The 24853-nt window shown below is 26.8% G+C and overlaps 1 protein-coding gene across 1 annotated transcript in view; it reads right to left on the reverse strand.

Annotated features, from left to right (window-relative positions):
- Positions 1 to 279: 279 nt before the first annotated feature.
- Positions 280 to 24853, reverse strand: part of LOC136979045 (diacylglycerol kinase beta-like) — a 116117-nt gene continuing 91543 nt past the window's right edge. Inside the window, exons 17-27 of the mRNA XM_067274938.1 lie at positions 20517 to 20591; positions 20338 to 20423; positions 20178 to 20267; positions 19875 to 20038; positions 19099 to 19163; positions 3268 to 3358; positions 2293 to 2497; positions 2094 to 2214; positions 1967 to 2027; positions 1731 to 1845; positions 280 to 1631 (exon numbers count right to left, since the gene is read on the reverse strand). Of these exons, the coding sequence (XP_067131039.1) occupies positions 1750 to 1845; positions 1967 to 2027; positions 2094 to 2214; positions 2293 to 2497; positions 3268 to 3358; positions 19099 to 19163; positions 19875 to 20038; positions 20178 to 20267; positions 20338 to 20423; positions 20517 to 20591 (1054 nt within the window). The 3' untranslated portion in view covers positions 280 to 1631; positions 1731 to 1749. The remainder of the gene's footprint in view (positions 1632 to 1730; positions 1846 to 1966; positions 2028 to 2093; positions 2215 to 2292; positions 2498 to 3267; positions 3359 to 19098; positions 19164 to 19874; positions 20039 to 20177; positions 20268 to 20337; positions 20424 to 20516; positions 20592 to 24853) is intronic.

The following is a 24853-nucleotide window of genomic DNA, read 5'->3' on the forward strand; positions in this document are numbered from 1 at the left end:
AATTTATGATAAACCGTTTTCAATTGTAGAATGCCTGATGCATTGTTAATTGTTTTGAACTTAATCAATCCATTGACATTGAAAGCATATCTTTTATTTCATATCAATTTTATATATGAAATTTTAAACTCGTTTTTTCATTTATGATTTAAAATTAATCAAAACGTGCACAAATACTAATTAATTCTATTTTTTTTAAATTATTTTTAAATAAATAATGATTAAATAGGTAATAGTTGATATAGTTGATACCATTTTAATCTGTTTATAAAATCATAAAATTTGTAATGCATTAGTATCAATAACAAGTTGATCAAGTTCAAATTTATTTTTAGATTTTATCTATCCATCTCCGTCTTCCAAAATCTATAGACTGTAACTAAAATATTAAATTTTCAAATGTTTTTTCTTAGAAAATTTATAAATTTTAAAAATTTCTTTTTACTACTGTATCAATGCCAATGGATCAATGATTTATTTTTAAAAAAAATTTCATCTTATTCAAGAAATATTTATATTATAATCGGGAAAAATATTCTCAGACATTATAAATGACTGGAAAGGAGTTAACTTTCTGAGGAGAGACTAACTAATACTGTTCTATAGCACCAATTTCAGTGTTGATTTGTTCGTTTGTATTGAAAGCTCAATTTACACACCACAGATAATATGTACAGTATGTAAAACTTAAATCTCTAAATATACTAAATTTTGACTATATATATGTATATATATTATTTTAAAATCATAATTTATATTTATAATCTTGTAATTGAAACGGGCAGATATAAAGAGCAATTCTACAATAATAATTTGTTTATTAGTAAAATTTGTGATTCTAGAAAGAAAGTAGAAAAGGATCTGTTATGAATTATTTAGAAAAGCACTGTCCAAGATTCTTGTGGAAAAATTCCTGTTAAGTTAATACAGTTGCTTTTTAATGCTAGTTTGAAGGTAAGGAATTACACGCTTTATTTATTTTTAATTATAGTATATGAATATAGATGAGGTATGTAGATGATAATATTACATATTAAAGGAACGATTGAATAATTCATTTTTATAATTTGAAGAAATTTAAAAAAAATTACATGTGCTAAAAATATCTTTTAGTTTTTGATTTGCAATATTTCAAATTAAAATATTTTGACTAGAAATGAATACCAAAAATAGTTATAATAGTTTGAGCAAATATATGAGAAACTATGAAATTGGCAATTGAAAGAACACCTTTATGAAAGCAAATAAAAATCTGTTCCTTGGTCCGCATGAAAGACGTAATCATTGACTTCTTGAATTTCCTCATATATGACGAGTGATTTTAAATATTGTACAGTTTATTGATATTGATGGGATAATCAATGGCTTAAACGTTATCACCCAAATTATCTAGCATTATTCGATGTGTAAGATGACTATCAGCTTGACGAGAAGTGAAACTGAATTGAACACCGAAATCTATGTACAGAACTGATATGCAAAGTAGAAAGAAAGAACAAATATGTTAGAAATGAAAAAATGCACTCAGATCACGTACTGTTTTCTGGGCTTGAGTACAATATGTTTTTGTTTATTTGGACGAATCCATAAAGTCGGTTTCTTTGAGTCATTTGCTTATCGCTGTATATATCCTAAAAGGAATATACGGTATACAATTAAACACTGAAACACATTTAAAAATACGAATATCAATAGTGGTTGTCCTATTATATATTTTAGAATGAACAAACCTGAATAATAATAATTCATCTAAGATTTTTTGAAAAAGAAAGAAGGAAATTTCGATTTTCTTGTTGGAGGTGGAGCCATCAGCATCGGCATCTGGTTATTGTTTGTTATATGGATCTAGAAAGATAATATCATTAAGAAGACAATTAAGTTTTTTATGTCAAAACAAGTAATTTAGAAAAATCTTTAATAGAAGATAATTTAGATAAAAAAATAGAGAAAAAATAGTTTTTCATACTGTGCAAGCAGGCTGCATCCATGGCTCACCATCTATTTGCATTGGAAATCTTTTTTTCGTCCTTAAAATAATTTTTTATTTAAAAATTTGCAAATAACTATATTTTAATACTTATACTATTTCTTACCTAATAACTACAGAAGAACATTGGGCTAGACGACGTCCCGATGCCCTTAAACCAGCTTTTACTTGACCAACATGCATACAGTTTTCTAATCCAATCACCTCTATAAGTTTATCTCCTATGTCTACATACATGGAATAAAATAAATATGAGATAAAGTTTTAGATAAATTATTTAATTTTCTATACATGTGTGGTCATACCTTGTACAGCTGCACTCAAGTCTACAGTATTATATCTGTTGTTTGAACTATTTCTATCCTTCTTTTTCCTTTTAGATTTCGATCTTTTTCTGTGACTTGCACTGTCTCCCCATAGATTGGAACCACCGTAAATACTTGGAATGTTTAGAACAGCAATCCCTTGCAAAGAAGGTCCATTACCCAAATCTAATGAAACTCCGTCGCACTATATGAGAAAACGTAAATGAAAATAATTATCAATTGTATTTTGTAAGACAAATCATTTTTAGAAGATAGAACGTTAATTATCTTTGCGATTGCTCACGCCGATTCATTCTATAACTAATTTATTTAGTCTAAATTAAAAAGATTTCATCATTTGTTAATTATCACTTTTGTTCTTAACAGAAAATAATTAATTTATCTAATATACAGGTAATAAAATTATATAGGAAAAACCAAAAATAGAAAATTTATAGCATAGAATAAACAAAAATAAATAGAATTCATAAATAAATCCGAAGTGAAATATAGCATAGAAAAGTGCATTTTTTGTTTGTATTCACTTCCAACTTTAATAGAAAACTTGTAAGATTATCAATCATCATCCTGTTGTAAAGAAAAATATTTTGATTTATTACAGAATTAATAGAGAAATATTTATGATGCACTTTAACAATATACTACCGGAATACATCAGAATAAATAATTAAAATTTCTGGTGATGTGTCTAATTATATTCCATATATTAAATTGAAAACTAAATATAAAAAATATGACTCACTGAAAAAAATATATATTTACATTTCAACACTTATTGATTTTTAATTATATTTAAATTAGATTCTGAAGAAATATTATTTATAAAATAATTATTATTAAATATATCAACAAATTAGTTTGAATTTTTTTTTATTTAAAAGAATTTTTCTAAAGTGAAATCGAATTAAAATTTTAAATTATTGAACCGAAATAATAAAATAAATATTAAAATACCATAAGGTCGACATCTTCGTGTAAATTTTTGCACGTCGCAAAAAATGTTTCTGACGTTGCAAATTCAAAATACCACATTTTATTCTTCATCCTTAAATAAAAATTTTTGAAATACTTTTGTTTAAATGAGTTTTGAAAATATAATTTTAAAATAATTGCGTTAATTGAAATTTTTATCTTTTCAACTGCAATTTTAAAACAATATTGTAAAACCTTAATTTAAAAATTTTTTAATCATATCAAAATTTAATAAAAATGAAAATGACATAATCTTAATAAAATAAAAAAAAAATTTATTTAAAATTATATTTATATTTTATATAAACTTACATACAATACTCAAAGCATTTGTATATTAATTTTAATCGATTTTTACTATCTAAACTATCAAATAGTTAGCATGTATACCATCGCTAAATATTTATCTAAGACCATAAGACCATTGATGACTTTAGTGCATTATATTTGCCCTTTTCTTTTTCTTTCTTGTCTAAGCATATGAAAATATTTACAGTACGTTTTTCTCAATAAATTTGATGTGACATATATCATATTGTTTTCTTATCTTCACAATAAAATAAAAATCTTTACAACTGTTTTATATATGTATAACTAGTAATTACAAGCATATAAATATATTTATTATTTTCTAAACTTTTACAGATGCTGTTTTAGCATAAATAAATTATTTTACAGTATCAAAACGTTTAATTATTTAATAAACAGGAAATCATATAAATCACATTTATAACATCAGTTTACCATTATTTACAAACATTATAAAATCTATTATATAAAAGCTACAAAATTCCTGTAAAAGAAATTGCAAGATTTGACATAAAAATTTCTTACGTTAAATTTGAATTTACTTTTGTCAATAATTTATAATTTTGTAATAATATTATATCTTAAACTCTAATTTTGAGTCGAGGAATACATCAAATCATTGCAGTAACTTTGTAAACTATATAAAATTTAACAGGGATAATTAATAGAGAGATATTTATGATGCACTTTAACAAATAGTAAAAAGTAAAAACAAAATGTAAATTTTTTTAGATAAGTATAACATTTGCATTATTGCATTTAAGATGGTCTTGATGGCTTTGGTTCATTCAACTTACATTTTTGCTTTTTTACCAATATATGTATTCATGTATTAACTTTAAGCAAAATTCTTATGTGTGTTACATAATATATAAGATTTACACCTTACAAACCGTGTAAATTTTTCAATTGCTTTTCTATGATAACATTATAACGGACAAATTATAACCTATCTTCCGTTTAAATTAAAATTATTATTTATAAACAGTGGATTAAAGTTTTCCAATGACATAATTACGAAACGTAACACCTATATTTCCGCCTACATACATTTCGAATTTCTATTTTAAATTTGAAAATAGTGATTCAAAATAAATTTACAGTATATTAATTTTGAAAATAAATTTATTTTAATTTATGATTATAAAAATTTATTTTGAGAATTTTAGTTTTATATTCAAATCTCTTTTTAAAAAATTCCATAAATTTAATAGTTACGACTGAAAGTCTTCTTATACAGAATCATTAAAAAATAACAAGCGTGTATAACTTTATATATAGCAGCATTTAATATTTTAATAAAGGTGTATCTGCATAAAATTTATGAAGCAAGTTGAACAGATTTTTGGATATTCATCGGACGGATACAGAACATCAGCTCGTTCTTTCTCCATGTATTTTCTTGAATGGAAATTCAGGGAATGCCCTGAATTTCCATGAAGACAACAACCATCTATTGCTTTGAAATTTCTGTGATCCAACATTACAGCTAACTCCTCTGATTAAATTTACATTAATTTACCACTAACACACACTCCTCGTTCAATTAAGATAGAGAATCGTTGATTGAGGGATTCCTCAATGTCTGTATCTTGCTCAACGCTTTCGTTTTTGGATGTTTCTTATTGTCATTTCTGCATTGTAAGCAGACTATACTGCTTACTTGACTGTGTGTGTGTTTACTGATTGAATTGCAAATGACTTTACTCAGTAGTAAACTCTATGTCATACGTCATAAGCATTCTCGATTAAACGGTATGATGTCTCAAATAACTGAAACGAATTCTGCCATTTTCTTGAGATGTTTTTTTTTTTTACTTTGTGTCAAAAATAAACAGTTTCGTCGATTTACCGGTGGCCGTATTAACCGGAATTCACTGTATATTAAGGTTATTTTCATTAAATATTTTTAAAAAAGGATGATAAAACAACGTTATGTTGTAAATCGAAATTTATAGATGTATACTAGTTGAAGTTTAGCTTTCATTATTTTTCAGTATTTTATGAACAAACATGCCCTGCAACAAAATAATGCAATATTGCAACAAAATAAATAATTCATTTTTTGTAAGTATTTTATGTAGAAAATAAAATAAACAAATTTTTAATTTCGTAACAAGAAAAAAGCAGCATATTCTATTTTTAAAACTGCATTTAAAAAATATAATTTGGAAATAGTTGTAATCCACATAAAATAATTTTCCATAAATTCGAACTTATTTATAAAACATGTTAAAATTTATGCAGCATTTGGAAATGAATGATTTTGAGATGATTTGGATAGAATTTAGAATGATTTGAATGAAAAAATGTATATTTTATTAATTCTAAATGCTGTAAGAATAATTTTTAACTATAAATACTCCAACCCATTAATTTCACATTTATAGCGAAGGATTTCGATCTCACAAATGGTATATTTTATTACTTTTTAACACACATCTCAATGCAAATGAAAGCTTTTAATAGAAAAGTAGATAATAAAGATGATAAATGTTATAGCTGAATTATTTATTTTTTCCCAAGTAATCCAAATAAATATTATAACCTCTATTAGCATATTTATACTCGTATTTGCTATCACTCTAATTATTAACAGTATCACTTTGCATTTTTTAATATAACAAATATTGAATTTCAAAACTTTATATTTAACACAAAATAAGTCTGATAGCATTGTTCGTAGGTGCAAATAGACAATCGGAAATTAAACGGCTGAATAAAGAAGAAATACCAGAGAGTGTTGATTACATCCGGGGAAAATGGATTGTGGTCGTTTTCTTTTCGTTCAAAATGACTTATGATTGTTCTTTGTCATTACAGTAATAATTCTGGGTTTAATAAATAATGAAATGTGGCTATTTTTCTCACGTATGAGATATTTATACGTAATCTCATAGACCACACAAGAATCCCATAAATTCAAAATCAGCTAAACTTATACTGTGGTCATTTTTCCCTATTTCTGTCAAGAATTTACAAAGTCCCTACGAATCAGTTAATTTCATATATCATAAATTGTATTTTAAAAATAGCTCATTTCCAGCCAAATCGTAAATATTTTACAAAATATAAAATTCTATTATTGTTTAGTTCTTACGGTTGAAGATAAACATCAATATTTCTTATTGTAAAGAATAACTTTTGAATACTTGCAAAATTGTAAATGTAAGATATATATTTTTATTTTAATTAATTTCGATTTCTCACACTTTATAAAATCTCAGAATATCGTTTATAATTAAATATTTTAATTAAACATTTAACTGTCATGAATAAACTAAGAAAAACGCTCATATCAAATGGCTAAATGTAATGTTATTTTTTATGCTGTGTACACATTGTCTAAAATTATTTTTTAATTTTCTTGCTTGCATCTCATGATCAATTTTTAATCTGAAATTTTTATTTTACTTTCCCGGAATTTTTATAAAGCAAAACCATTTTTCAACTGACAAATTCACTATTTTGTTCAAACGACGTTCAGCATAAAAAAACGTGTTTTGTCAGTATTTTATGATGTATGGATTTTGCAAGTCTGGGAATTCCCCGAGTGGACATCCATTACGCAAACAAAAATTTTTCTCTTCAATTTCCAATTCACTAAATCCAGTAATAATGAAAACATAAATATTCTTTTTCTGTAATCAGTTTATCAATAAGACGATCACGTTATTTGCAATGTAAGTAATATTTTTAAATTCAATAATGTCAAAGCGTGAGATGCATTATATTTTTCATATATACTTGCATCTCACTTTAAAAAAAGTTAATAATATAAAATGAATTTAGATTATGTTATTAATAAAATTGATAACCGTGATCTTCTTACTGATAAACTGATTCCAGAATAAGAATATTTATATTTTCATTATTACTGGATTTAGTCAATTGGAAATTGAAGAGAAAAATGCACACAAAATTACATTTATTGTTTTAGATTAAATATTACGCATCTAAATAATTGCATTATAAAACAACACACCAAAAAAGTTCTAAATTAAATGAATGTGACCTGAAAAAGTAATAAATAACAAATGTGATAGATTTGCGATTTTTATTAAGCATTTTACATTATTAACAATTATAATATATATTATTTATATAAAAGCCTATACCTTATATATCTTGAATAATTTTCTAATATATTTTAAATTTATATGTATCGTAATATTTTTTTTAACATTTTAAGTTCAATTTCTTCTTGCTACATTAATTTCATTATTTATAAGAATTATCTATTAAGTTCTTGAATAAGATAACATTAAATTGTTTAAATTGCTTTAAAATAAGTACATTTATTTTCGAAAATAGTTTGATTTATTAAATAAGAAACTACGACTACATTAATTATAAATCCTGTAAACAATATTTGCCCATCAAAATCAGAGATGCATAAACATTTATGCTTGAAGTGAGATTTGAATTCGTAAACATAATTTAACTGTTTAAATACCAAATAAACGATTATATATGGTATATATTAAATATCCATCAAATCATTGTATCAGATTATAAAATTTAATATAATATTTTTCGAAATATATATAATATTTTACTTGAAATTCCTAAACGTTAACGAAAAGGTGGTGTAAATAGGAGAAATTCTACAAAAAAAAAGATAAAATCTTTGTATAAATTAAAAACTTTTTTACAGGTTAAAGCTTTGTAAATATCGTTTAACAATGTCGACAGTGCCAGCAATTAAGTTGAGTGGGAAGAATATATTGAGAAGATAATCATTTATCTTGTACTAAAGATACGATTAACATGGCATCGGGTAATTTGGACAATATTAATAAATATTTAATTTGAAAGTAGAGTCTAATATTGTTAATGCAACTGTATTTTCCTTAACTACAAACAGTAAAGCTACAAAATGGGCGTATTAAACATCCAATTTCTTATAGCTTGCAAAGAAACCCTGATATTTCTATTTTCTGAAATCTCAATAGAATGTGTTTAACAATATATTTAAAAAGAATGTGTTGAAGCAGTGAAAATAATATTTTGGGTATCTGGGAAAAGCAAACAATGGTTTTAGTACAAGAAACATAAAGTCGTTTTACATTACATTTACGTTTATCAACTATTAGGCTTATTAGTTTTTTTCTAATTGGATGTAATTAGTTTTTCTTTCAGAATCTACAAAATACAAAGATAAGTGGCAGACTATCTTTATTGTAGTCCGTAACAAGTTTTTGATATCGATTCGAGTTCATTTTCATATCCTGCTCTAAATTTGTGTTAGAATTTTACTGTATTCCATTACAGTGTATATTAAATAAAGTAACAATACATATGCAGGGTGATTCTAAATATGTGTGAAAAAATTATAGGGATGATTCTTCGAATAATTTCAACCGTAAATGTGCATATGAACATATGTTCACAACGGCATGAAAATGACTACCGCAGCTATAATACAGGATTTTATCCTCCACCGCATTGATTGATTTGCGCGTTCACAAATACCAGAGGTGTGTGTCAAATTATTTCCAGGATGTGACGATGCTATTTTGTAATTCGTCAACATTTTCAATGGGGCCACATATTAAACATCTCGTAGCTATGAAACTATGCCGTTTTTAAAATATGCATTTTTATAGTTGAAATTATTCGAAGAATCAGCCCCCTTAAATTTTTCACATGCATTTAGAATTACCCTGTATATATGATACAGATTTTACAATTTGTAGTTTTTTCTTTCTATATTTAAACTGGACCCAAATTTTGAATGAATAGTAAAAATCACTCTATTACTTAATTATAGGTATTAAGAAAAAAAAAAAAAAACTATCTTCCTGTAAGCATCTGTATAATTTCACGTTATTACATATTTTTCATTATAGATATTTGCAATTAATATCATAGTATTGGTAAGTTAATAAATCAGTTAATAACATTGAAATATTCTATCATAATATCAAATTGTATTTTTCTTTGTTTTTATTTCATTTTTTATTTGTCAATAGTTCTGATGAAAGTCATATTTGATTTATTTCTTTATTTGTTTAAAATAGTAACTCAAAAATTTTTCTGATTGTTTTATATAATCACTAGATAACTGCAACTTATAATTATTATAAATATAACTGATTATAGATTTTAAAAAGATACATTAAACAGTTCAATTCAATTACATTCTCAAACATATTCTTTTTAACATCTGTGTTAAAAAGAAATGATTTCGTTTTAGTGTTGTATGCAGTAAATATTCTCTAATTACAAATTGTTTGCATTATTCTAATAAAACGCTTGCGGCAATTCCAACAATAAATGAGGATATTAACTAAATATGTGTCATTTTTGCAGAGTTTATTAATATATATGACATATCATATAAATACAGAAGTGTGTATTTATGGAAGATTAAACCGATTTGATAAGAAAATTAATAAATGTATTTAAATGTAAAATACTATAAAATATAACTTTGTAAACAGATTCTCAATTATATATTAAAAAGCTTCGCTTCTTGCCTCTATTACTAATTTAAAAAAAAAAAAGTTAATTATGAACCAGGCTTATTATACTCCTAACGATTTAATTAACTCTTTCCAAAATGAATTGTTGAATAATTTTGCTCTTGATAGTATACCAAGACCAAAAACATTCATAATTGCGATTGAAAAAGTGAAAAGAATTGATACAAAAGGTTTTAAAACAATCCAAAATGATAACAAAAATTAAGAAATGGAAATTATGCTAGCATAGCGTACAGATGTGGTAGAGACAGAAGAAAATAAAATAACCACAACCATAAAGAAGTCAAAAAGGACTATTCCCAAGGGTTTTTCCTGGACTTGTATAATAGTATTGTAGTGTTTCAGACCTAGACATAACTTATAATTCTAATAATAATTTGTAATTACTATACTTCTAAGGTAAATAGTAATGTCATATGTTTTTGTGTAGGCCTATATACTGTCTATTTGGACCTCGTTCATTAATAAGACTTATAGTTTCTGATTAGTAGAAAGAGATTTTAGTCAAAACAAAATATCTTTATTTTCACCACGTAGACCGTATATACACAGAAAAGTGCAACAACAAGGACATAGAGGAAAAAAGAAATATAATGTCATATGTAAAGATGTTTTTTTTTTTTTTTTTTTTTTAAACTCTTTCCGCCCTGTGGGCACTAAGAGGGCCTCTTTTAGTAGGCCCATTATGGGTTCGGCCAGGCCCACAATGGGGCGACCGGGTGGTGAGGGACGGGGCCCGACATATCCGAACGGACCACCCCCCGAAAAATTCCTGGGGATTTTCGACCCGTTCGGATTCGATCCCGGGTCCCCCAGAGCGGTAGGCTGCCACCTTGACCGCTCGGCCATCCGGCCGCTAATATGTAAGATGTTGGCGATAGTCAGCATAGGCTCTGTTTTTGATGTTATCTAATTGAAAAGGCCTAGTAAGGCCGAAATGCATTTTGAAAAAGTTAATTAAATACTCTAAGAGTATAATAAGCGTGGTTCATTAGTTATAATTAACTACAGTAAAGCATCGATTATCCGACCCCCGATCAACCGTCACATCGGTTAACCGACTGCATTCTAGTCGGCAAATTCAAATGTCCGCTAGTGATGTGCGCTACAATATTTGGCTATGTCTTGGCTACTTTAATATTATTTTTGTTAAATTTTTGCGTGTTTTAGCTGGCAACACTGGCTCGACCATGAAAGGTTGCCAGTATTTAAACGAGGCTGAATTTTTCTATTTTCTTTATTTTTGTATTTATTTTGTGCAAACTAAAGAAATAATTTTTAACGATGCAATAGCGACGATTATTATTTTAAAAAAAATTTGTTAGGCTTAACATCGATGAAAGTTCAACGCGAAGAAGGTTAATAGAGATATACCAGTAGAGCGTCGTTTATCCGAATCAATTGGGGACTGGGGTTGTTTGGATAACTGGCTTTTCGGATAACCGATTATGTACGAAAAAATATATTAACCTATCTGATGTTGAAATATTTCTCCGTTGCGTGTCGCTTCGTGTTGAATTTTCGTCGATTTTAAGCCTAACGAAAATTTTTATAATAATAATCGACGCTATTGTATCGTTAAAAAATATTTCTTTATTTTGTACAAATGAAATAAATACATTGAAAAATATAAAAACAAAAAATTATACTTTAGAAGTAAATCTAGTATCAAAAACGTTCGATTCAGCACGACACAGTCCGACTGGAACTCTTTCGGATAACCGGTTTTCGGATAAACGAGGTTCTACTGTACTAATATACTATACTAATAATGTATTTTTTCATACTTATTCGTTATCCGTTTTTTCAGTTATCCGACCAACCCCAGTTCCCAATTGAGTCGAATAATCGATGCTCTACTGTATGTTTTTTGTAAACGCTTCAATTATATTGGAAAAAAATTAAATATTCCATATTTTCGATTATTGAATATAAGAGGTGTTCAATAAATAACCAGCCAACATAACAGCTGAAATAGAAACAATTTATTTCAACAATAATTACCCTGATTGTTAAGACACTAATCTCATTGTGATACCAGCCGAGTTATGCCCCGTTCGAAGAAGGTAACAGGACACTAGCGGAGCCAATGTCGGAGAGCACCTTGCACTTCAGTGTCCGAGAAAAATCGTCTGCCTTTAAGTGTCCTTTGAGTTCCCTAAAAACATGGAAGTCGCAGGGTGACAGGTCAGGACTATAGGGAGGGTGCTTGAGTACCTCTCAACAAAACTGCTGTATCAGGTCCTTTGTCGTGTTGCTGTGTGAAGACGCGCATTGTCATGCCCCATTCTTGAGTTTTCCTGGACGCCTGCGTTGAATTTGTCTGCGCAATGCGAGCAAGGTGTTGCAGTATGATGTTACATTGATAGTGCATACACTGAACAAGCAGAGGCTCTGGTGGTCAAAAAACAGAATGAGCATCACCTTCCCTGCCGATGGCTACACGCTCTTTCTCTTTTTGGGTAGAGGTTTCCACTGCATGCTGGCATGCAAGGCTCCGGATCGTAACGGAAACATCATGTCTCATCTCCCGTCACAATAAGATGAAGAAAACCATTACCATGCAAAGCGAAACGCGTCAGATGCTGTAATGACAAGCTCATCTGGTTACTGGTCTGTTCTTCAATGAGTGAGTGTGACACCCACTGTGCACGCACCTTCCTAAAATGCAACGTTTTGTTCACAACACTATGCACAGTACCGACGCTCAGGTGCAATGTCACGGACCATTATCTGTCTGTTCGCTAGCATCAAGCCTTCCACCATTTGCACATTTTGCGATGTGGCTGCATGCTCCGGACGCCCCGGTTGTTGGTCATCCTTCACGCTTGAATGTCCTTTCCGAAATTTTTTTGGCCCAGACCTGGGTAAGACTTAGGGTGTATGGACCATGCGCCTGATGCATTCGCTGATGAATTGCAGTGGGTCCGCAACTTTCCGCAACAAGGAACCTAATTACTCCACTTTGAAGGCTTCCATTGTCCAACAAAATTACTCGAACAAATGACTGAGGCTACGGATGTTCGCCTTATATATGGGTGTCACTTTGGTGTATTGCGCATTCGCATGCAAATTTTCTACTTAGAGCTGTGCTCATCGACTGGTTATTTATTGAATACACCTTATAATATAATGATACCACAACGAAAGCTGAATTATCAAGAAATGAATCATTTACGCACACGAAATTATTTGAATTTGCTATATACTGGAACAGGTGAATAAATTTCAATACTTAGGAACTCAGCTAACAGAAAAAATGAAATCGATGAAGAAATTAAGGCAAGAGTGACAGCAGGAAATAGAAGCTATTTTACTTTAAGACGAATTCTAACATCTAAAGAAATATCAAGATGCAGTAAGATTAGAATTTATAAAACTATTATAAGACCGGTAATCATGTATGGCTCCGCGGCCTGGACACTGACAAGCAAGCAGGAAGAGCAGTTGAGACGATTTGAGAGGAAGATTTTGAGAAGAATATATGGGCCAGTACAAGAGAGAGGAGAGTGGAGAATAAGAGGTAATAAAGAACTTGAAGATTTATATGAAAATTCTGATATTGTGACAGAAATCAAAAGAGGGAGATTTCGATGGATTGGGCATTTGGAAAGAATGGACTCGGAGAGAAATGTGTCTCAAGTGTATAGAGAAAGACCAGAGGGAGAAGGGGGAGAGGGAGACCACGAAAAAGGTGGGATGAGGATGTAGAAGATGATTTGAGAAGGATGGGTGTGAGCTGCTGGAGAAGGAAGGCTCAAAATAGAGCGGAATGGGTGAAAATCCTGGATGAAGCCAAGGTCCCACAAGGATTATGAGGGCCGGAGAGAAGAAGAAGAAGAAGAATATTGTAGTTATTTTTCTTTCAAGAAGTTAGCAAATACCAATACTTGAAAACTAATTTAAATATTTATTCGAAAAAAGAAGTACTATCACTAAACTAATATTAATTAATTTTTAAATATACAAGATGTAATTCAACTCAGAGTCAATATTTTAGGCAACTAGGTTCAAAACTAAGTCTGAAATCTTCTATAAAAACTGATTTTGAGATGTGGCCTGCCTGTGCCATTTTCAAATTTCCCGCCAAAGTACTAACACTAGAGTTGGCAACTTCTTACTTCTGTCAAGTGATTGAGTTAAATAAATGTTTTCGAAATAGGCTCTACTGTAATAAATGTAAACAAAGTCTTATACACTTTAAGATTTTGCATTATCCATCCGTTTTAGAGTTAAAACAATAGTTGCAACTCAAGTTTTCCAATGTAAATTTATATTGAATAACATTTCGATTTTTTACAAACTTAAACTGAATAATTTACAAGAACTGCTCAAAATGTCTTATTCGGATGAGGACGCATAATCGAATACAATGACCAGCGACTCGCAGACATCGATTAGCACGTATTCAGAGAAATAATTTTCAATATTTAAAATAAAAAGCTTTAGTTTGTACGTATTGGTAACATAGGAATAGAAAACAAACGGCGGTATCTTTTTGACGGGAAGTTTAAAATTGGTTATCGATATGACTTTTTGGCAGGCACATCTCAAAAACGGATCGGATTTTGAAAAAAGCTTTATATGGGATTTTAAGCTTACTTTTCACCTAGAATCAATCTCTAAAATATTGGCATCGAGTTCAGTTACACTTTGTATTGCATTACGAAGAAAATAGATAGGCTATTAGGCCTACTCTACTTTATTTTAACAAATTTTAGAAGGCTATTCTATTTGTTAAAACAAATTAACCTTATACATGTACAGTCAAACCTGTTTTTGTGCGGTCTTTTTCTGCGCGATTTTTATTTGTGCGATTTGTTTTGTGCGATTTTTTTTGTGCGGTATATGAAAATTTTCAAATTGGAACATAATTGACTCCTGTAAAATTTTTTAAAACTCTATTGGATGTTTTCTATGACATCAGCAGGTTTTTTCATTTTTTATTCAGTAAAATTTTTTTCTCATACGTTTATTTCGGTCCCCTCTTATTTTAATAGCATAAAAACCATAAATATTATGTTATATTTGAACAGATGCGGTAAGTTAGCTCCCCTCCAGCTTTAGACTGCAGGTGTGAAATTTCACGCCTTGTTAAATGAAATAACACTTCCTGCAGCTATATTTATCAAATAAAATCATTATTTAACGATTATTTTTAACTTTTTAATGCTAGATTCGTATTTAAGTGGAAATAATTAATTAATATAAAAATTAAAATTCTTAGAGAATTTTTTTCCCCATTAGGTGTTGCAGAAAAAGGCCCAAGGAGTTAAAAAAGCAATTCCTAGTTATTTCGTACGGTTTCGAGTTATTTTCTACGTGAGACTTTTTTATGCGGTCCCTATTCACCGCATAAAAAATATTTTTTTAATTGTGTTGCGAAAACTATTTTTTATAGCCACTCGTGAAGTTTCGCGCGATTTTTTTTAATGCATTTTCTTTTATGCGGTCCCTATCCCCCGCATAAAAACAGGTTTGACTGTATATTTGATAGTGATTAATTAATAATCCATCATGTTTTATAGGTTACCAATGTTTGAGAAACACTCCATTCACACATATTCTCTCAATCAAATTCAATGAAAGTCTTTTATTTATTCAAGAATTTAAAAAAAACTTTAGCTTATTTAAAGCAATTTTTATGATCTTTGTCATTTATATAAGTAAACAAATGAATAAAGAGCTATTATTTAAATTTTTCTATTTGTTTATGCATTGTACTGATGCTAAGAATGTAATATTTAAAAAAAATTATTATATTTTATTGACTTATTTGAGGAATGCTATTATTTATATTTGCAGCGTGTATTTTGCTTAATTTGTGGCCATTTTTATTTATTTAACTTTCATTTATAGCTGCATTCATTATTAAAATTGCTAATTGCATTATTTAAATTCATTGCATCCTTCAATGATACAATCAATTAAATAAAAGTATGCACAACAAAAGAAAATAGTTGCCCAGTTTTATAAATTGTTTAATTTATTTTAAAAAAATCTATTATTCTTTTGTAATGTTTTCAATTTATTTAATGTTTCCATCAATTTCATTCAAGAACCTAAAACGAACTTAATAAAATACAATTTACGTATTATTTCATTATAATTAAACTTTAAAATTGCAAAATATTTCATCTTTCACCGTCAAAATAATATAATAGAATTTAAATAATCTTTTGATGAAGAAGATAATAAAACACATAAAATTTAACTATGGATAAATCTAAAAATAAAAATTAATTCTTTTTACCTCTATGTCCTTACTCTTTATAAATTTCTGTTTGTATCCTTGTCTACTTGAACCTTGTTTAGTAATAAAGGTAATAATAAAGATATTTTATTTTGACTTTTTGACTAAGATCTCCTCTATTTGCGAATTGGAAACCACACCAGTATAATAAGTCCTATTACTAAACAAGGTCCAAGCAGACAAGGATATAAAACAGAAATCTATAAATAAGGATGTTATATAATGCCAAAATTGCATTGTTTCCTGATTGTATAACAATCAAAATATGAGATAACAAGAAATATAAATTATAGATAATAGCAAAATTTCATCATAAACAGGTTTCAAATATACAGAAATTTTTAGTTCAAGGTATTAAAATTTATAGGATTAAAAATGTATTAAAAAATCTATTAACTTAGAATTTTTCGAAACAATCTTCATATTATTTAAAGAATTTTTGAACGGTGTAGAGATTATAATAAAGAATATACAAGAACATCTGCTGCCGGATATTAATTGAACAACGAGTACTATAATTAACGACAGAAAAATAAGTTACTTCATGAATTTGAACAGATTAAATAGAATTTTGTAGATTATAAAACATTAACTTCTATTTCTGTTAGGTAAATATGAGTATAAAAAACAAAATAATAAATCTTAATGTGTTAATAAAATAATTTCTTTTATGATGATCTTAAACATTTTCATACTTTAATTTATTTCGAAAGGAAACTAAACTCGAATACTAACTCGATCTGCAAGTTTTGTGTTATATATATTTTATAATATGAATAAAACGAAAAGATTCCATAAACAGTCCGGCTATAAATAAATATACATTTAAATTAAAATATTAATATCGCCAATGGAATATACTATTTTAAAAATTTCAAAAAAATCCGTTCATTCAACTTTTCTATAATATAAATTTAAATTGTAAGCTTATTCATTAATATGAATTAGAAAACTTGTGAAAATTTTGATTTTAATGCAAACAAATTAAGAACGACATTGATTATATTTTATATTATACTCAGCTTAATATTTTTTTTCTATTCCATATTATGGAAAAGCTGAATTTAATGACTAATTATAATGTTTTTGACATACTGTACTGAATATTTGAAAAACGTTATTCTCAAGAAGTCGGCTTGAGGATAATGTTTTTCATTCGGCTTTTACAGAATCAGGATAATATTAAAGTAAATATAATTTTAATATCTGGTATTATAAACTAATAAATTATTTCCTTTATACTTAAAAATTTACACAAATATGATATATAGTTGATAACTCTAAGTGGAAGGAAAGGATAGAGAGGAATTTGCAAGTTAACGAAATTATCATTACTTTAATATTTTCAATGCTGTGATACAAACAATAAGTTAGATTTAAACTGCTATATTTTTTATTAGTTCATAGGTTTGTCCACATACAAAATAAAATATTAATTAATACTATTTATGAAAGAAGTTTGTCGTACGAGCATGACGTCAATGATTTACGATTTCCCACTTGACAATACCGAGGTTGAGACTGAAGTTTTAAACGCGAAAACGCGTACGTCGGACGTTTAGGGCCGCTTTTCTGTAAGACTAGAAGTTTGACAATGGTGTTTGGAAAGTCAGTGAAATCATGCTCAACATTCCAAACGCCATTGTCAAACTTCTAGGCTTGCAGGAAAGCGGCGCTGAACGTCCGACGTACAAGTTTTCGCGTTTAAAACTTCGGCCTCAATCTTGCTATTATCTTAGATATGCTTGGTCGATTCAAAAACATCTTGAGTGAATTACCTGGTAAAGCGGGTCTAATAAAAACCAATGATAGTTTGTTTGAAATGGAACGGCTGTGACATTTGTATAGCCTACTTATTCAGGAACAAGGGTGAAACAAGGGGCGCGTTACCAGGCATCGCGCTCCTTGTTTCACATTTGACTAACTTCTAGAAATCTCCTTTGAAAATTTAAAACAAGATAATTTGGTCTGTTAATTCACGTTTAGAAACAAATATGTTACTTCAAGCGTGAAATGCCCTTAAAATTTTTTTTAACATTTTTGTCGTGACTTTGTAAGCACTAACATCCCAATTAAATTTGTATATTTTTTCAAGTATAGGGCTATTTAATTAAATGTTTGATTTGAAGATTGTCTTAATGTGGGTTTAATGAGACCACTTGAAAATGTAACAAAAGAGACATGAAGTAAATTCATTAGAATCCTATAGTTCGAGTTATCAAATATTCTTTCGTAACAGTTTTGTTTTAGAAACACAAAATGCATTAATTTAAATTGAAGCTAAAATAAAATTCGATCTAGGGAGAATCAACCATACAATGTAAATGACTACAAGAAAGAATATTGTATCAATACAAAATGACAAAAATTCATTAAAAAGTTTGTATTTACCACAGGATGGATACAAGTTAGGATGCACCTATCCGTCTATTTATTGTAAATATACACGGATATTTTGAGTGATAGAAACGATTCTTATTCAGCACTGTGCTTTTAAATAAATACGAAGTATATATACAACATTTCTTATTTTAAAGATGTTAATTGAACTTGTGTAAACTAACTCTTGTAATAATTTTATTCATTTAAACTGCAGTACTTGTTAAGTTTTTAAAATTAAGGCATCGAATGAAACTAATACCAGTACATAGTAGAACATACTTACACAAGAAAAATTTGTTTTAATTTATCTGAATAAGATGCATTTACATATATAGGCATATTAATTTATAAAATATGTAACAATTTAATAAAGTAAAATACCTGCTATTAAACTTTTCAGGATGTTTTTCTCTTTCTAAATGAAACTTGATAGCAATAGAAGCATCCTGCAATAAACAATTCCTAATCAGAGATAAAAATAATTGAAGATAATTAAATTTTATTCTGTTATTTAATTTTAATTAAGAAGTTGAACTTTCTATACTGTTAAAAATTTATTTTATTTACAGATTTAAATAAAAATACAACTATTGATAATTAAAATGTTTACGATTTCTTCAAATCAATGTTAGAAATTTGATCATTTGTAAAAAAAAAAAAAAAATGTAATTAATATTTAATTCGCAAAATTTTAATTTTGAACATGATTTTCATTGACAGGCTGAAAATAATTTTAAAAAACGAATAAATTAAACCAAATTAAATTTATACATTTAGACTTCGATTTAGCGCTAGCATTTGTTTTCCCTGGAATTGGCATTAAATCGAGTGTGGCACTAAGATGGAAAAACTTCAAACAATACAAATTATATATAAAGTAATGAAGTCTTTCAGTTTAAGAGTTTAAAAATCGTCGAATTTGATGAGAACAATGACATTTAAAAAAATGCAAACTCGTAAAGTACTGTACATGTTATTAATTCACAATACTGACTGAAGGGTTAATATATGTGGGAAAGATAATTTCACGAGTATTCTTTAGCGCTTTACGAGGGTGTCACTATTTATGAAAGCGCTATTTCGAAGTTTGACAGTATTTATTTATTTTATCAATATTGTTTAATTGAAATATTTTATTGCAAAATGTCAAAACTAACCACTCCAACAGAGAAATAATTATTGAAAATGGTACAAGGAATAGGGTCTCCTCTAACATCGATATTGTTAACAGTATTAATATCTATTTTCCATCTATCTAACATGGCAGGCACTGACTTTTCTACTTGTTTTAGGATTTTGTGAAGGCTTTCATTTTCGTATCCTAAAAATAATGATATAAATTAAAAGAAATTAATATCTATGCTTTTAAAAATATATAACAAAAATTATCGTCTTTAGTATATTTTTTGCTTATCAACTTAATGTATTTTAATTTAAACTTAATATTATTCATTTCTGACCTGGTCCCCATCGCAAGCATCTGGCAAGATCATTTCCTGTACCGAGAGGCAAAATGGCGACTGGAGGTGGAGCAGCAAAATTCATTTTATCTACAAAAATGTTTTAATTTGATCAATTTTTTTTCATAAATGTTAATTTTACATATCAAATATTCCTTACCAATAGTATCTAAAACCCAACCTACAGTACCATCTCCTCCACAGCAAAGGACGCGAAAATTTGAAATATCTTTATAAAACTGCAACCTAAATATATATATAAAGATATATAATATAAATATAAAATAAATATCAAAATAATTAAATGTTTAAGAGAATTTTAAAAAAAGCCATAATCACCCCTGCATGGGGCCACCTTTGGTCACATTATATACTTGTCGGGGATTGAGGAGATATTGTAATTTTCTAAATATCCTGCAATAAAATTAATAATAATATGAACTTACACAAAATACAATAATTTTTAACTTATATTGGTTTACGTAATTTCTAAACAAATTAGAAAGAATAATACGAATAATTATAAAAATAATCACGACAAAATTTCTGCATTTTTATCGGATAGAAAACAGGTTAAAATAATTATTATGTTAATAATAATGTTTAATTAGCATATTAATAACAAACACGAAAAAATATCTAACTAAACAAGTTAGATTTGAATAGATTAACAATACGATAGTGAAGTTTGACAAGAATTTTATTAAAATTTTCATACAAAATATTGTCACGCCTCATCAAAGTTTCTTAATTTTAATTTTTAAATACTTTTAAAAGGAATAATTCATGAAGTAATTGTAGTAATTTAAATTTTAATCGTTCTTCCAATTTTATATAGTTTCTTTTTTATTTATAAAATTCATAACTTTACATACCAAATTTTTATCTTAATTATTATTCATTACAATATTCCAAATAATATTTCGTTTACTTATTCTCAAGGAATATTTGTTTAATATTCCTGTATTTTGGAAGTTACAACAATCCATTAACATAATTTCCTACAACTATTTGTTATGAATGTTGTTTACTGTGATAAGCAATTGTACGATAATGTTGTTTATAACAGAGAAGAATGTATCGAGTTAGAAAGTATGCTCATATTAACTGTCAACATGAATATAACTCATGTTTAACGTGTTCATCTGCCTATCAGATATATTTTATACAGTAATAAATAACATAAATCATCAAATAAGTTTTATGAAGAAATTTATAGCATTAAAATTTTACTTTTAAACATTTTTTTAAACATTAAATGTAAATATTTTCAGCATTTCTTTTGTTTTTATTTTTGTTTCTCTGAAATAGAAACTATTTTTATTTATCCCATTTAAAATATAGGAATTTTTAGTGAATAAGTTAGGCTGAAGTTTCGTTTATAATTTTTACAAAATGAAATTATTTATGAATTTTTATAAAATATTCATGTCGACTTCTTATAATATATATGTGAGATTATTTAATTTTACACAGTAAATTTACTTTTGATATTAATAAATAAATAGATTTATATAAAATATTCATCAAAAAATATTTTTATTTGAAAAATTATATAAATAAATAAATAAATTTTTTCTTTTCTTACTCAAACTTAAATTATTTATTAATATCTTACTATTGAAATTTAAATATTTTAATTTAAAATTTCTAATACATAATTAATATCTTTGAAATTTCAATATTAAGCAACCTGTGTAGATGAAAACATTAATATTTGCTCGTAAATATATTATATTACTGAAAAGCATCATATTATTATTTGTTTAAAAAGATGCAAAGAAATTAGAAAAAAAAATTCGAATTACTTATTATTTCCTTTTATCGATAAAAGGAAATAATAAATATAATAATGGCAATTTTTTGTTAATAAGTCATTTAAAAAAAATTGTTTTAAATATATATTTATTTTAAATTTTCTTTTCAAAACATAAAAATTTAATATTATTTTAATTCAATAATCAGGAAAAATATTATATTCTTTCATTGCTTATTTTATGCTATTTTTCATATAATAAACATTTATTAAATGGTAATATATAATATTCTTATAAAAAAATTATATAAGCTAATACATGATAGATAATGTTTAATGTTAGAACAGAAATTTAAACCAATTTACAGAATATTAATAGATTAACATATTAAACACAGTTTTAACTACAAATATGCAATTTTATGTTTTTTTTTAATTAATTTAAATCTAATTAATAAATATTATGAAGGTTTATATACTTTTTAATATTAAAAAAAATTACTGAAAGTGGAATTTTATAAATCTAAAAGTTCCAATTAATATTTTTATTGAAAGTAAAAATGTAATCAAAGAAAAATTTTAGGTTTTTATATTTATTTTTAAAATATGAACTATTTAAACTTGAATTTTAAAGTTTAGAAAACATAGCATAATCAATTTAATCTTTACAATTTCTTATAATATTAATATAATAGTTGAAGCTAGAAATAAGATAACGTTCATAAATAAATTAAATTTATTAGTTTATGCAAATTTTAGAAATTTCTAATCATTGTAAATTATTTTCAAGATATGAAACAAAAGTTTACAAGTTATTAGTTTATTTCTAAAACAAATTTGAAGTGATTATATGCACTGAATGATCGCCATTAATTAAAATAATGGCACAGTTGTGAAATTCATATATAATCTGCATTAAGTAAAATAAAGGAATAAGTAGTAATATATATACATTGTATTCTCATAATAAAGCACAAAATAACTTGATAAAAATTCTTATATGTATAAAATTAAATAGAACGAAATACAGTATGTGTATATATAAATTTTAATACAAATTAATGAAAACTTTTAAAAAAAACGAAGTTTTATACCTGAATATTTTAAATTTTTTAGAAAATTTTCACAAAATCGGTATGTATTTATTAGAATTTTACAATTTGAAACTTTTTAATAAATATATAAATTGAATTTTTCCATCATATTTCATTAAAGTTAATTTTTATCAAAATTTTTGACAAGTTTCGATGAAGTTATATCCCGAAGCGATACATGATAAAATGAGTATTTAAAATTGGAAAATAATAAACTTTTAATTAATAAACCACACATTATACAGTATTTTAAAAATTGATATCAACAAAATTTAGGACGAGCTTGCATTAGTATGAATGGATTAAAAAAAAAAAAAAAACTAGAAATCCGACTTTAAATTAGAACTTCTAATATCATTACTTTTTATAAATTTTAAATATCATTAAGATAAATGACAATGTGTTGAACATTATAACTGAGCTTCATTTTTCTTTCTGTTTTATATGAGCGTGATTCGGTCAACATTAGTGAGGGATTCAAACTCAATGTTGCCGTTTCCAAATTACGTAAATATATACATAGATCTGCATACAAATGTACATGTGCGCAGATCTATATGTATAATTACTGATATAAACTGAAATAACACAAACCCCATCTCAAGGCTTAGATGTTCCTCAGATATTTTTGTATTATGCAAGAAGTTCCAAAATAGCAAATTTTTGTTAATCAACTGTCGTAAAGTCCGTTAAGTGAAGTTCCTCTAGATATTTCGTCAGCCAAGGGATATGGCACTCAAATTCGTACAACTTTTTTGCTTTTGTTTCACAGTCGTGTTATCTCAATTGTTAAATCTCAGTATTTATTCAGTTTTTCTTGCTCTTTTTCAACATTTCTTCAATATCCTAGGATGACAAAGTCATTTAAATAAATCTTTTCTTTTTTAGCTTCTGTGAGGTCAGGTGTATTGTGATCCACGCGTTTCTCAGTTTGTAGTTTAAAAAAGCGAATGATCTTGTTTCAATCACATTATGTTCATACCAATATCTTGCTACTTTGATGCTGTACTTTTTGTACAGAAACCAGTGTATCATTTGGGCAATCTTATTTTGCCTCTTTTAGTATTTATATAAATATATAGTAAGCAGATTTATGTATATATTTACGTAATTTAAAAATGTCAACATTTAACTACAAATACTGTTATTACGGTTTAGTTTAATAGAATTATACTGTTATTATAATATAGCCTAAATATATGATTAAATTTTTATTAATATTTATTTCATAAATTCACACTAAAATTTTATTACAATGATGATTTTTAAATCTAGTAACAAATGAATCATATCAAGATTGGGAGTTTTTAAATATATTTTTAAAAAATTAAGAAATTCTCTTCAGAATTTAGAATTTTTATGTTCACACTGTATAATTTATGTAGGGAAAATATTATTTTCAAATAATGGGAATAGAAAACGGTCCTAAAGTATATTATGTTAATCAAAGTATTTAATAATTAGTTTAATTAGTGTGCATTTATCAATTGTGAAATTAAGTGAGAATTTCAGATGTGTTTTGCAAATTCATAAACTTTAAACATTACAAAGTTATGTAACCTTTTATACGTACTAAATATTCTGAAAGAGTGTTTCTCCGCTAATTCTTTGCAGATATTGCAGATATAATTATCCAGACTCGTAATTTATTTGAAGAAATAAATGGAAAATTTATCTGAGCATCATATTTTCATAAAATGATTATATTTTTAATATTATTAAAATATTAATACGATATATATTAAATATATATTATATTATTATATATAATACAGTAAACCTCCGCTAACTCGGACTTTCGTAAATCGGACAACATTCACCCCCAG

Source organism: Centruroides vittatus, unplaced genomic scaffold (genome assembly GCF_030686945.1).
Source record: "Centruroides vittatus isolate TY-2023 unplaced genomic scaffold, ASM3068694v2 contig_575, whole genome shotgun sequence".
In the NCBI taxonomy this organism is placed as follows: domain Eukaryota; kingdom Metazoa; phylum Arthropoda; class Arachnida; order Scorpiones; family Buthidae; genus Centruroides; species Centruroides vittatus.